The 14,810-nt window shown below is 38.4% G+C and overlaps 2 protein-coding genes across 2 annotated transcripts; one reads left to right on the top strand and one right to left on the bottom strand.

Annotated features, from left to right (window-relative positions):
• The first annotated feature begins 678 nt into the window (after window positions 1-678).
• Window positions 679-7,260, top strand: LOC117315251. Its single transcript, XM_033869398.1, has 10 exons — window positions 679-1,345; window positions 1,818-1,910; window positions 2,431-2,545; window positions 2,975-3,179; window positions 3,543-4,071; window positions 4,420-4,603; window positions 5,401-5,658; window positions 5,951-6,122; window positions 6,383-6,531; window positions 6,911-7,260. The coding sequence occupies exons 1-10, from the start codon at window positions 929-931 to the stop codon at window positions 7,078-7,080; spliced, it is 2,292 nt and encodes a 763-aa protein (XP_033725289.1). The 5' UTR covers window positions 679-928; the 3' UTR covers window positions 7,081-7,260.
• Window positions 7,083-11,358, bottom strand: LOC117315250 (the record flags this gene model as incomplete). Its single annotated transcript, XM_033869397.1, is given in 3 exon segments — window positions 7,083-7,248; window positions 9,518-9,736; window positions 10,913-11,358. Coding segments are annotated over 3 exon segments (609 nt in total), but the record flags the coding sequence as incomplete, so codon positions are not given.
• Window positions 11,359-14,810: the final 3,452 nt, after the last annotated feature.

The following is a 14,810-nucleotide window of genomic DNA, read 5'->3' as shown; positions in this document are numbered from 1 at the left end:
GCTCATGTAGTTAGAAACAAACAATAGCCAAATACATATCACTCGCATGCACTTCCTTACATACATCTACATTCATTTAACAGACGTATAGAAAATTTTTATATACTTACAGTACACATATACACAACCAATCTTACACATGCACTCACTAACACACACAGAAAATAAAAATGAAGAAGAAAGAAGAAAAGAAGAAAAAAAATGAGAGGATTGAAATTCCTGTAAAATCATTTTTTTTATGAAAAAGAGAGAGGGAAATAGAGCGAGAGAAGGATGGAGTGACGATGGCAAAACCTAGATATAGGCACTACTGGCATATCAGGGCTGAGGTCATAGACCTAAAAATTATATAAATAAGATGCAGGAAAATAATTATAACAATGTTCAACTGGATGTAAGAAATAAACATGTCTTAACCAAAAATTTGTATTAGTTTTTCCCATTTCTTCCAATCATTTACAAATTTGTATTTTGTAACCTGGCATTTCTTGTTGGTAATGAATTTCTGTATTTTATAGTGATCTACAATAGAATACAAAAATGATTGAATATTTAGCGATTTATGCAAACATCTACACCTATAAATGTACTGCTTAATCAGTAAAATAATTAGATTGTCCACTTTAAAGTGTCAGTGTAACACTGGGGTATTTTTGTTATTTAAAATATATAGAAAATAATAAAATCGTAACAGCAAGTGCGAAATTCGAAAAGTTGATATTTATCGAGATATTTGATGTTGTTTCAAAAACACACCTGTACGGACAGCGCACCCGCTCCGTTTCGGGTACACAGAAATCTGTGACGTCACAAAGTGAACACTATCGATCTGTATACGGCCGGCCATATTGATTTTTATACTCGAAGCGAGAAGAGCAGACTAAATTCGACACGGCGTTTAATGTGATCAGGTTATGATTTTAGAACAATGTCAGATGTTATTAAGAAGCGGAGTGTAGGTAAGCGGTGTATGGTATATGGATGCTCCAATACGTACGGCGATGGAGTTGCGCTGCATTTGTTTCCGCTGGACAGACCCGAGATGTGCAAGAAATGGACTAACTTTGTAAAGAAGAAAAGAGACAAGTGGGATGGACCAACAAAATACTCGGCTGTTTGTGAAAAACACTTCGAAATCGGATCGTATCCCCAGAAGTATTCAATTCTTCAATCTCTGGGACGAACTCCTCCTAAGAAAAAGAAACTCAACCCCGATGCCATCCCAACGATCCAGGTTGAATCCCCGGGGCCAGATGCTGAGCCTGTGCTGTTGACACCGTTATGTGCATCAACCCCAAAGTCAAAAACGCCAAGATCGGCATTCGTGAAACGGGAAAATAGACGGGTATGTACCATTGGAGTATGTCGAAAGGCCACTCTCGTCGCCCATGCATATTATCACAAATGTTTTGGGGCCGTGTACTTTTTATAGGCCCTATAGCTAGACCGTATGTAGACCGAGTGCTGTTGGCCTAGATCTTCCACTCATTTTTCAATACTTTACGAACAAATATACATTCTATGCAATATGTCATGCATTTTTTTAAAAGTATTGTAACATGTAAACAAATCTATAATTAGTTTTTTTAACAAACTATTTGAGTTGCAATATTTATAAACAGAATTAAATTAAATGTAAATTTCTCACCATTTCAGAATTATTTAAAATGGCTGTTCAAGATTCATGATCATGTAAAAATGACTGACATTATTTCCTTTATAGTAGAGACAATGGGTATAACTGATGAATTACCTGTAATGTTATCAGTCCAAAAAAAATACAATACAATATCAATGGGTATTTTCCTATTTTACAGATTATCAACAAGATCATGGAATGTCCCACAGATATAGAGGAACCATGCTCCATGGATACAGACCAAGAGGACACTTTTCCTTCAGTAATTCAGGTACAGATCATGGGAGATACATGTATTCAGGAAATAAAGTTGTGTGTGTGTGTGTGTGTGTGTGTGTGTCTGACAAGGTTAGGGAACTGTTTTGCAGAAGCTATTCAGATTAGATAATATAACACGTCTACAGCCCATTTTAAATGCAGAATCTTTAGTTATTGTTTACATTATCAACAATTTATTTTAAAAGAGCTGTATCTAGTAAACTGTAAGCATTTCAAAACTACTCTAATTATGGTGTTATGCGGAATATGTGATGATGTGCTAAATAAAAACTAATAACACACAGCAAATCAAACTGTTTTCATAATAATAAAATAATCATAATAATTTGAACAAACCAGCCTCACAAAACACATACTTTGTATACAGGGGCCCATTGTTATTGGCTTATGACCTTAGCCGTTGATCAATAAGATGTCCATTTAAATTCTATATATCCATGCCACATATAAACATCTACTGTGCAATCAAAACTCTGAGAAATTATTATATTTTTTGTTTTTATTTCTTTCAGACCCCAACAGTTATAATGAAGGCGGCCACAAAAACCTGTGGAACACAATTGTCAATGAAGAAACCAAATGCAAGAACTGTACGCATTCAGGTCACACCTCACACAAAGGAAAAGGGTAAGACATCAGTATATGAATTCCGAAAATAGTTCTTATCAGTACTTTTAATAATGAAAATTATTTCAGGAATGGACAAAATTCTCTTTTTTTCCCCCTTGTTTTTGAAGGAATTATTTTTAAATAAAGTTTTTTTTTTTATTCCTGATTAAGCAGTCCTGTGGGTAATGTACTGATGTACTGACTGTTTCATTTTGACAATAACCTAGGATCTTTTGTTGGAATTTTATTTGTGGTTTCATTTTCAATTTCCAAATGCTATATATCTTGCTTCAATAAGCCGAGATGTTACCAATGTGGTTGGAGCTTAGTAATTATAAGTAACGCAACATGACGTCATCAATAATGGCTTAGCACTAGAAATGGGAGATAATCATGAGTATATATATATAGATATATATATAGAAAAACATGGTTTTTTTTTCACAGGATGCCAGACTCCAAAATCACAGCCAAAGATGAAAGACGCAGAAGTCCAATGTGATATTTTGAAGGTGCCAGCAGTAAAATCTTTAGTTTTACCATCAGAAGACCTAAACCAGTCTTGGGTTTCTTCAGACCACTGTATGGACCATGACGACTCCGACTACCAGCCCTCAGAATCAGAAGGCTCTGACTATTTAAATGAAGACAGGTAATAAAACTGGTTAATGAATATCCCTGATTGTGCAAGATTTATTTTAATTGATATAATTGCTTCTGGTATATTAATTCCTATCAAGGAATGGTGTAAATGGATAGTCATTTTTAATTTTTTGTTTTATAAGGTCAAACAATTTTAGAATTTTAGAGAGTGTTAGCAATTTTCTCCATTCATAAATTATGTGGAATTTGTATGGTTATGGTACAAACAAAAAGTGATGTCACTTTCAATAAGTTTCATTTGGTCTTCACTTGTGGCTCAGCTTCGTATAATTTATCGCTATTTTTATTGGATGTGAAATGGGATGGTCACATATTTTGAATCCTTTTCAGTAATTTTATTTTCTCATTATAGGGCTCAAGAACTGGATGATGAAAGGATGTTCATTGTAAGTGAGAACAGGTTAATGGACCTATTCAGAGCTTGTCCACTGTGTTCATCACCATCACTGGGAAACATAACTCATTCAATGGGAACATTGATCAAAATTGAACAGGACTGTGGTGTTTGTGGTCACAACAGAGTGTGGAACAGCCAGCCGATGGTAGGGAGTATTCCATTGGGTAACCTAAAAATGTCCTGTGGGATCCTTTTCTCTGGGGCATTACCAGCTAAGACGCTTAGGATCTTTCAGTTCATGAACTTGCCATCAATATCAAAGGAGACTTTCATGAAGCACCAGAAATCCTACCTACAGCCAGCCATTGTGGACTTCTGGAGGGAACGTCAGAGGATGTACCTTGAGGAAGCCCGACGAAATGGTCGTCCGATATGCATTGGCGGGGATGGACGATGTGACACACCAGGTCACTCTGCAAAATTTGGCAGCTACTCTGTCATGGATTTGGACAAAGGACAAGTCATTGATGTTCAACTTGTGCAGGTAAACATATGACATGATATTCAGAGAAGTTGTTCTAAAAGGACACCTATAATATATTCAGAGAAGTTGTTCTAAAAGGACACCTAATTACCAATATAACCAAAATAATTACCACAACAATCAATAATAATTGTATTCCATCGGTTACACTCGTTTTCATTGGTTTGAAAATTAAGGTTATTTCTTCATTACCTGAAAAAGTTTATAAAGTTTGCTGAATTAAACAGGCTCTGAAACTATCACAGTGCATTATTTTTAAGGAGTCTGTAGATAAATCAAATTAGTCTGCAGATAATAGCCAGATATAGCTAATAAATTGGATGTAATTCATTTTCATATGTTTTTTAGAGTAATGAAGTGCAAAGCAGCTGCCACATGGAGAAGGAGGGACTTTCGCGCAGTATGGCTTTCCTAAAAAATTTCATAGAAATCGACACCATTGTCACTGACCGCCACGTCCAAATACGTAAATGGGTGAGGGAAAATATGACCGACACCAAGCACTGTGTTGATGTGTGGCATGTTGCTAAAGGTAATTGTGACATAAATGTGTTGAAATGTGTATTATCTAAATATATTTTACATCCAAATAAATTGAAATAAGACAGGGCTGGTATAGTTATATTAGGCTAAATGTTTTCTTCAGATGTACAATACTGTGCAATGTCTGCCCTGCAGGTAGGGCGTAAGAATTGTACCTGCTGCCCCCATTGCATGATCGTAAGAGGCGACTGAATTTGGGATCTTATCTTTTCTTTTCTTTCTTACAAACTGTCTTCTTCCTAATGTCTCTCCTTGACAATGCCTCACTTTTGGCCTTTAGTTGAGCGTTCGCCGCTGTGAGGAAGGCTTTGGGTTCTGTCCCCTGGCCGAGACATACCAGAGTCTTTAAAAATGGCAGTTGCTACTCCTGCTTAGCGCTCAGCATATAAGGAGTGGGACGACTGGTTCACCCGTTGCCAGTATAATGTGACCGGGTGGGGTGTGCTGCTGGGTGTCTTCGGCAGTATGCTCCAGTGAGGTAGCACTATAAATCGGCAAAAGTTCCGGCCTATCACAAGGAGACTTAACACGAACGTACCGCAGCCTCCCAAAACACCCATACGCACTCACCACACACATTCATGTCGCACGCACGGGAGGCCGTCCTTAAATGACCTTAGCTGTTAATAGGACGTTAAACCAAATAAACCAAACCAAACCAAACTGTGCAATGTCATATGAACGAAGACATTATTTGCACAGTTGTTTTACAATATTATAATTATAACATAGTCATATTACATGACAGACAACAGTTTCTAATTTTTTCTATATTATTGTTTTCAGGACTAAAGAAGAAAGTATTAGCTCTTTCAAAGGAGAAGGACTGTGGGGAGCTCAGCAGTTGGATCAAGAGCATCACCAATCATCTGTACTGGGTTGCTGCATCTACACCTGAAGCAGATGCAGATCTGATGATGCAGAAGTGGCGTTCATTAGAGAACCACATCCAAAATATCCACGAGGGTCATGGTGAGCTATTTCCAAAATGTCTGCATCCAGATCTTGCAGGACAGGAAAGGAGGAAGAGATGGCTGAAGCCAGGTATGAATGATGTTTAAGAAATTAGTGCATTTTGCATTGTTATTATCTAATGGACATTTTTTTTATCAAATGGAACAGCATGTTGAAAGCATTTATAATTCATGATTGATCTATTTTAATGGTCATTAATACCTATATATGACAAGGAAATTACCTGTATGCATGTATAAATATATATAGATTACACAATTGCACTTTCAATTATGATGAAAATTGGATACCTATCTTTCTTGATTGCATTGATTATTGTTACTATTAGATTTTTTTAAAATCCAAATGATCTATTTTACAGGAACTAAAAGTTTGGAGAAGTTGCTGCCAATCCTGGGGAACCGTCAGATGAAAATTGACATCCCCATGCTTTCCACCAACAAGCAAACCTCAGAATTGGAAGGTTACCATTCAGTAATTAACCATTTTGTACCAAAAATGCACGGATTTTCCTATTACGGAATGGTGTGCAGGTAAGGTTGACATTTGTTGTACAAGACTTTCATCCGTAAATCACAACAGGAACACGATCTTTCATGTGACATTCTGAATAAATGCCACTAATAAATCATATCGGAAAAATAAATTGTGTTATAAATATAAAATCAAAGTCAAATTGCATCTGCATTGACTGCAATAAAGAAAGAAAACAACATCTTGATTCTTTGTGACATAAAAATGAAACCTCCTCTAGTGCAATTATCAATTTTGCATTCATATTTTAATCTTGCAGACTTCTACTTGCTGCACTTCATTTTAATGAAAATGGAGGGAGGGACTCTGCTGTCACCAAAGATGGTGCTACACGGATTAATATTGTTTTCCCCAAACACAAGAAAGGAGACTACACTGTCCGTGAAGTGAAGACAGAGCCAACATACAGTAAGTATATGGACACAAAAATACTAATGGAGGTCAAATGTCAAGGTCATTTTATTCAAAGGTCACAGTCAAATCTGGCATCTTTTTAAAAAATTATGAAAACATTTAGCTTTTGCCTTAAAGCAATGTTGTTCAGAATTCTAACAATATGTAACAGGTGGGAAATGTATTGCTATACTGTACTCTATTAATTCGTTTGGTTATGTAACTTGCACCGATTGCAAATTTATTTTTGTATCTCTGTTATTCTCTTTTACCATAATCTGCAACCAAATGCATCAATATACAACATTCCTTATGTGACAAGGAGTTTTTTTTATCATTGGGCACTAAACAAATGATGAAACAATCTTAATTTTTTACCCATCTTTATTTACAGGTTACGTTCATGAGCTGCTACAAAGCACACTGGAAAGGGTGAAAACCACCACCATGACGAAATCACAGGACAGCCTTATGGATCCGCCTCCTGCATTATGCAGTACATTTTGCCGTCCATCGAAACAGGAAGCTATTGCTTCACTACAGTCCCGTTTCTCTTGTGAATGAAGTCGCTCATCACCATAATTGAAGCCAGTCACTATTTCTCCTGCAGGACATGGGAAAGTCTGTCTTATGACATGCACTGCACAGGCAGGAAGTGGGACTCGAACATTCCTCCCAAGAAAACCCCAACACCACCGAACAAGCTGTCTGTATGCAGTGTACCTATATCGCCTAGGAAAAAAATTGACACTTATTATATAGATGTACAAAGTTGTACTTTAGACTGATAGCATCAGTATTAGTTTGTTAAAATTACTAATTTAGTACAATATTTCATACTAAAGTAGTGTAATGTTTTACTGCAGTAGATCAATGACATAATTTTCATTGGGTGCTACTGGTGGGCTCCATTGTTTTTCAAAATAGTTTGGGTGTCATGTCTTATCTTTTGGAATCAACCAAATAATGAACATGGCCAAGGAAATACAAGTGCTATATTTTTAGCTCACCTGGACCGAAGGTCCGGTGAGCTTATGTCATGGCGCGGCGTCCGTCCGTCCGTCCGTCCGTCCGTCCGTCCGTCCGTCCGTCCGTCCGTCCGTCCGTCGTCCGTCCGTCAACAATTGCTTCAAATCGCTACTAGTCAAAAAGTTCTTATTGGATTTTTACCAAATTTGGTCAGAAACATCCTTGGCAGAAGGGGATCAGAATTTGCATAAATGGTGGCTCTGACCCCCCAGGGGCCGGAGGGGCGGGCCCAATAGGGGAAATAGAGGCAATTCCTTTAAATCGCTACTAGTCATAAAGTTATGAATGGATTTGAACCCAATTTGGTCAGAAACATCCTCGGGGAAAGGGAAACAGATTTTGCATAAATGGTGGCTCTGACCCCAAAGGGGCCAAAGGGGCGGGGCCCAATAGGGGAAATAGAGGTAATTCCTTTAAATCGCTACTAGTCATAAAGTTATGAATGGATTTGAACCCAATTTGGTCATTAACATCCTTGGGGAAAGGGGAACAGATTTTGCATAAATGGTGACTTTGACCCTCGATGGGCCAAAGGGGTGGGACCCAATAGGGGAAATAGAGGTCATTCCTTTAAATCGCTACTAGTCATAAAGTTATGAATGGATTTGAACCCAATTTGGTCAGAAACATCCTTGGCAGAAGGGGATCAGAATTTGCATAAATGGTCGCTCTGACCCCCCAGGGGCCGGAGGGGCGGGCCCAATAGGGGAAATAGAGGCAATTCATTTAAATCGCTACTAGTCATAAAGTTATGAATGGATTTGAACCCAATTTGGTCAGAAACATCCTCGGGGAAAGGGAAACAGATTTTGCATAAATGGTGGCTCTGACCCCAAAGGGGCCAAAGGGGCGGGGCCCAATAGGGGAAATAGAGGTAATTCCTTTAAATCGCTACTAGTCATAAAGTTATGAATGGATTTGAACCCAATTTGGTCAGAAACATCCTTGGGGAAAGGGGAACAGATTTTGCATAAATGGTGACTTTGACCCTCGATGGGCCAAAGGGGTGGGACCCAATAGGGGAAATAGAGGTCATTCCTTTAAATCGCTACTAGTCATAAAGTTATGAATGGATTTGAACCCAATTTGGTCAGAAACATCCTTGGCAGAAGGGGATCAGAATTTGCATAAATGGTGGCTCTGACCCCCCAGGGGCCGGAGGGGCGGGCCCAATAGGGGAAATAGAGGCAATTCATTTAAATCGCTACTAGTCATAAAGTTATGAATGGATTTGAATCCAATTTGGTCAGAAACATCCTTGGGGGAAGGGGAACAGATTTTGCATAAATGTTGGCTCTGACCCCCCAGGGGCCGGAGGGGCGGGCCCAATAGGGGAAATAGAGGCAATTCCTTTAAATCGCTACTAGTCATGAAGTTATGAATGGATTTGAACCCAATTTGGTCAGAGACATCCTTGGCAGAAGGGGAACAGATTTTGCATAAATGGTGACTCTTGACCCCAAAGGGGCCAAAGGGGCGGGGCCCAATAGGGGAAATAGAGGTAATTCCTTTAAATCGCTATTAGTTATGAATGGATTTGAACCCAATTTGGTCAGAAACATCCTTGGGGGAAGGCGAACAGATTTTGTAGAATTGGTGACTCTGACCCCCGAGGGGCCAAAAGGGTGGGGCCCAATAGGGAAAATCGAGGTAATTCCTTTAAATCGCTACTAGTCATAAAGTGATGAATGCATGCATGTTCTCAAAACAATTCTTGAGGTCTTTCAGACCTTAGAGAGTCTGGACTTCATTAATCTTTAAAGCAGTTCGGATTCCCACACTATAACCATATATAGCATTGTTAGAGATTTACAAATAAAACAAATAGAATATGAACATTATTTTGACATTTGGTCTAATCCAACCAGGTGAGCGATACAGGCCCCATGGGCCTCTTGTTATTAATATTTGCGAGCATGATGCAGTTTATAACAGAGGATCATAAAGTGATCATAAAGTGATAGCTACTTACGCTGGACTTTCTGGTATGTTGCCATTGTGGTGTTGTCTAAATGCATGGTATGCCGTCCGTAGCACAAAGACATTTAGGCAGACTGGAGCAAATCCAGGATGTTGTGTGATACATTTCAAATCTGGGATTTCGTCTCTGATGTGTTGAATCTGCAATATTTCAGCACAGCAGATGCATTCTGTAGCTGTTGGCATCTCGTGACAGTTTTCACATTGGCACCTATAAATGAAATTTATCTTCAATAAGTGTCAAAATATATTGTATATGAAAATTGTAATGTATACAGGCCAATGAGGTTTTGAATATTTGTAACTAAATTAGTGCTTTATAGTGCAGGTTAACTGTCACAACAATGGAAACATAAATATGACAAGAAATCGATATTATTTGTTTTCGTTTTATTTTCCCTTGGCATTAAATTTGTCGTGTAATATTATCAGAGCTGAAGTTGGAGATAGACTGACAAACATTGTCTATATGTCATTCCATATAAAATGATCACTACACTTTCTGTCAGAAGTCTTTATGCAAAATTTTCAAGTAATCTCCCAGAGTTCATTCATGATTGTATTAATTGATGTTTTGGGTGTCAATAAAGAAAAAAATAGAAAATCCCCATGTAAATTACTATGTACACATACATCCCTTATGAAAAGAAATAAAATTAGCATTAAAATTAAACCTGTGGCACCTTCATCATTTATACACATACATAAAAATCATGTAGCGAAAATTCATGTAGTTAATATACTACCTTTCAGCGTAAAAAACTTTTGATGAAATTGGCTTATCAACAACATCAGGAAAAACGTTTAAATGGTATGATTATATAGAATTAGATCGAGGAAAGACTTGACCTGTAGTTCAGAGGGTATTTTATACATATTCTCATCGAAAGACAAGTATGTCCTATACTGATGACAACTGGAAAAACAAATGAACTTTCATACAGTATATTTTTTATCGTACTTGCTAAAGTTAAATACGCCACCAATTTAATTATAGTCGGCCACGGTCACGGAGAACTACCAATATTTGTTTGCCTCTGGTGATATATATACATATATGTGGGATAATTCCTATGCGAAATGGTGGTGTTTTCCAAAGTTTAAAAAGAGTCTAATTTAGGATAAGAAAAGCAAATGTGAAAGCGTTCAAAATCATTGAAATTTCGTCAAAATAGGCCTAGCTATAACGTGACCGATTTACAAATGTCCTGTTGTTCATTTCCCTATATTATAACCTGTCGAATATGAATAATCGACCGTAAATATACCATATGCTTCGATGTCTTACACAATAACGAAAAGAGACAAATAAATCAAAACATGTAATTTCAATATACATTCTATATTCATCATGAACTAATTCGACATTGTAGAGTCTATGGCTTACCAGTCGGTCGACCCCAAGCGGTCTTCGGTTGCCGGTGGCGGATCATTCTCGAGATCTTCGTCGCTTCCAACTTCTGGTTCAAACTGATACGGTCGTATCCCTTCTGAATGGTCTGGTTCGACATCCGAAGAGGAATATCCCATATTCAAATCACAATCTGTATCGGAAAATGAATCGCATCTTGCTTCTGACCCGTCGCTAGTGTAATCGCTGTAAGCTTCCATCTTGAGTGTTCACCTTGTGACGTCACGATTCCGTGTGTACGACTACACACATATTAGCCACGTCCTGATTGGCTTTTACCGACAGGTGCAAACAGCGATGATTGACAGGCTATACCGTCGTCCACAGTGGGTCAATTTTCATGCGGTTTTCGACATTTTTGTATTGAGATCATGATACATTGTTGACTTTTTTATTATTCTGCGATACACTAACACTTTAAAAGCTGGATTGTTGTTATTATCTATTTTACCAAATAAAGTTTGTTTATTTATTGTGAAAGGGATGTATAATGCAATCAACAGCTCATCAAAGCTTTCCAAAAAAATTTGTACTTCATCACACTCCCAAAATAAATGCACAATTGTTTCTCTATCCGAATGGCAAAGGTTACAAAAAGGGTTATTTAATAATTTTGTTTTAAACAATAGAGAGTTGGTTGTTAGAATGTGATGAGAAATTCTAAATTGTAGCCACTGCAGTTTAGAATTTTTAGCTCACCTGGACCGAAGGTCCGGTGAGCTTATGCCATGGCGCGGCGTCCGTCGTCCGTCCGTCCGTCCGTCCGTCCGTCAACATTTGCTTCAAATCGCTACTAGTCATAAAGTTCTTATTGGATTTTGACCAAATTTGGCCAGAAACATCCTTGGCAGAATGGGAACAGATTTTGCATAAATGGTGACTCTGACCCCTGAGGGACCAAAGGGGTGGGGCCCGATAGGGGAAATAGAGGTAATTTCTTTAAATCGCTACTAGTCATAAAGTTATGAATGGATTTCAACCCAATTTGGTCAGAAACATCCTTGGGGGAAGGGGAACAGATTTTGCATAAATGGTGATTCTGACCCCCGAGGGGCCAAAGGGGCGGGGCCAAATATGGGAAATAGAGGTAATTCCTCTAAATCGCTACTAGTCATAAAGTTATAAATGGATTTGAACCAAATTTGGTCACAAACATCCTTGGGGGAAGGGGAAAAGATTTTGCATAAATGGTGGCTCTGACCCCAAAGGGGCCAAAGGGGCGGGGCCCAATAGGGGAAATAGAGGTAATTCCTTTAAATCACTACTTGTCATAAAGTTATGAATGGATTTGAACCCAATTTGGTCAGAAACATCCTTGGGGGAAGGGGAACAGATTTTGCATAAATGGTGATTCTGACCCCCAAGGGGCCAAAGGGGCGGGCCATATATGGGAAATAGAGGTATTTCCTCTAAATCTCTACTAGTCATAAAGTTATGAATGGATTTGAACCCAATTTGGTCAGAAACATCCTTGGGGGAAGGGGAAAATATTTTGCATAAAATGTGGCTCTGACCTCAAAGGGACCAAAGGGGCGGGGCCCAATAGGGGAAATAGAGGTAATTCGTTTTAATCACTACTAGTCATCAAGTTATGAATGGATTTGAACCCAATTTGGTCAGAAACATCCTTGGGAGAAGGGGAACAGATTTTGCATAAATGGTGGCTCTGACCCCAAAGGGACCAAAGGGGCGGGGCCCAATAGGGGAAATAGAGGTAATTCCTTTAAATCGCTACTTGTCATAAAGTTGTGAATGGATTAGAACCCAATTTGGTCCGAAACATCCTTGGGGGAAGGGGAACAGATTGTGCATAAATGGTGACTCTAACCCCCGAGGGGCCAAAGGGGCGGGGCCAAATGTGGAAAATAGAGGTAATTCCTTTGAATCTCTTCTAGTCATCAAGTTATGAATGGATTTGAACCCAATTTGGTCAGAAACAGGGGAACAGATTTTGCATAAATGGTGATTCTGACCCCCGAATGGCCAAAGGGGCGGGGCCCAATAGGTGAAATAGAGGTTATTCCTTTAAATCGCTACTAGTCATAAAGTGATGAATGCATGTTCTATAAACAAAATCTTTCAGACCTTAGAGAGTCTGGACTTCATTAATTTTTAAAGCAGTTCGGATTCCCACACTATAACCATATATAGCATTGTTAGAGTTTTACAAATAAAACAAATTGAATATGAACATTATTTGGACATTTGGTCTAATCCAACCAGGTGAGCGATACAGGCCCTATGGGCCTCTTGTTAGTTATTTTATAAGGAAGAGTATAAATAGTTATCCAATCTTCATCATTATATTCAAAGTGTTCTTCCCATTTTTCTTTGCCCTTGGCTTCAAGTGTGTTTTTGGTATTCAATAATTCGTATATTCTTTTCACCCCCTTGATATTTCCAAGGAATACTGAAATATGTGTTGGCAACACAGGATATAACAATTCAATATCACTTGTATCCAAATTTTGTAAATATTTTCTAATGGCAGATAATATTCCATTATATTCAATCTAAGTTTGTTATTACACATTTCGATTTAAATTAAAATAATTCACTTTAGATTCTTTTACTCTGTATACAGTAGACTTAATACCTGAATATCTTTTAGGGGCAGAAAACATTGTTTAGTTGAATTTACACATTGTTTGGAGTGAACTTATTTACATAAAATGATCATGTTTCAGTTTTGGCTAAACTTTTTTACTCAATTTGGCTAAAGGTTTAACTTGGGGGCACCGGTAGGGGACATGTATCGGTTTAGCAATACTCACAGAATGCTTGTTGTAGATGATTTCGTATAGCAATGATAGCCTTGCATCCCGTCTGCGATCTTGGAGGCTGCGCCATGGTCTAACATGTTACCAGCGCTGGAGATGTTACGGTAGCGGTTGGCAAAGAAACGGCCAGCCCTCCGTTGGACCATTTTTGGTTGGTCAAAATTCTTTTTAATATACGGGTCCCACGCAAAACATGCATACTCAATCTTAGGGCGGACAAGGGACTTATAGGCCTTTACTTTGATGGTAAGGAATGACACTTTCAAATTGCGCTTCAGGAAGCCTAGGGTGGAATTAGCTCTTTTTTTTTACATGATTTATATGTGTACCCATTTTAGAATAGAATTGATGGTGATTCCTTAGGGATTTGGCTTTGTCACATGTTCTAATTCATGGCCGTGCATCGTGTATGGGTGAATGATTGTGTGTCTGTTTCTGGTGACAGAAATGACTTGGCATTTCGCAGGATGGAATTCCATTTTCCAATTTGACTCCCAGGTGGCTAATTTATCAAGATATCTTTGCAGGATGATGGTATCACACTAGGCTGTTACGGTGAGGTACATGATGGTGTCATCTGCAAGGAGTCGAATGGATGATGCCTTTACCCTCAGCTATATCATTAATGTAGTATAAGGACCGGGTCTGGGGACCCCGGAATTTTCTGGGACAGAGTCTGATATTTCCCCATCAACTACTACAGTTTGAGTCCTGTTAGAAAGTTTTTTTATCCAGGTATTGACCTTACCAGTAATGCCGTAATGTTTTAGTGTCTGCATAAGGAATTGAATGGTAGAGTGAATAACGTTCGATATCAATCGTGTGTATTCAGCAAAGTTTCGTTATTGTGAAATAGGCTCCATCGCCAAAAAAGTTTTGAATAGTAGGTAGGGCGTAGAGCCTCATGTAGTCGCACTACACCGTGAAGCGCTAACGGACGTTGAACATGTACATACAACAGGCGGCGTTTCCACCTGTCGTGAATAGCTATCTAGTGTATCCAGGTTGGGTTGGGGTAAAAGCCGAAAGTGTCGAAAAGTAACGTGATAACCGAAAAGGACTTGAAAAGTGTCCAAAAAGAGCACTAATTGTTG

This window comes from Pecten maximus, chromosome 17 (genome assembly GCF_902652985.1).
Source record: "Pecten maximus chromosome 17, xPecMax1.1, whole genome shotgun sequence".
Lineage (NCBI taxonomy): Eukaryota > Metazoa > Mollusca > Bivalvia > Pectinida > Pectinidae > Pecten > Pecten maximus.
The sequence above is the reverse complement of the archived record's forward strand: the minus strand, read 5'-3'. Positions and strand labels throughout refer to the sequence as shown.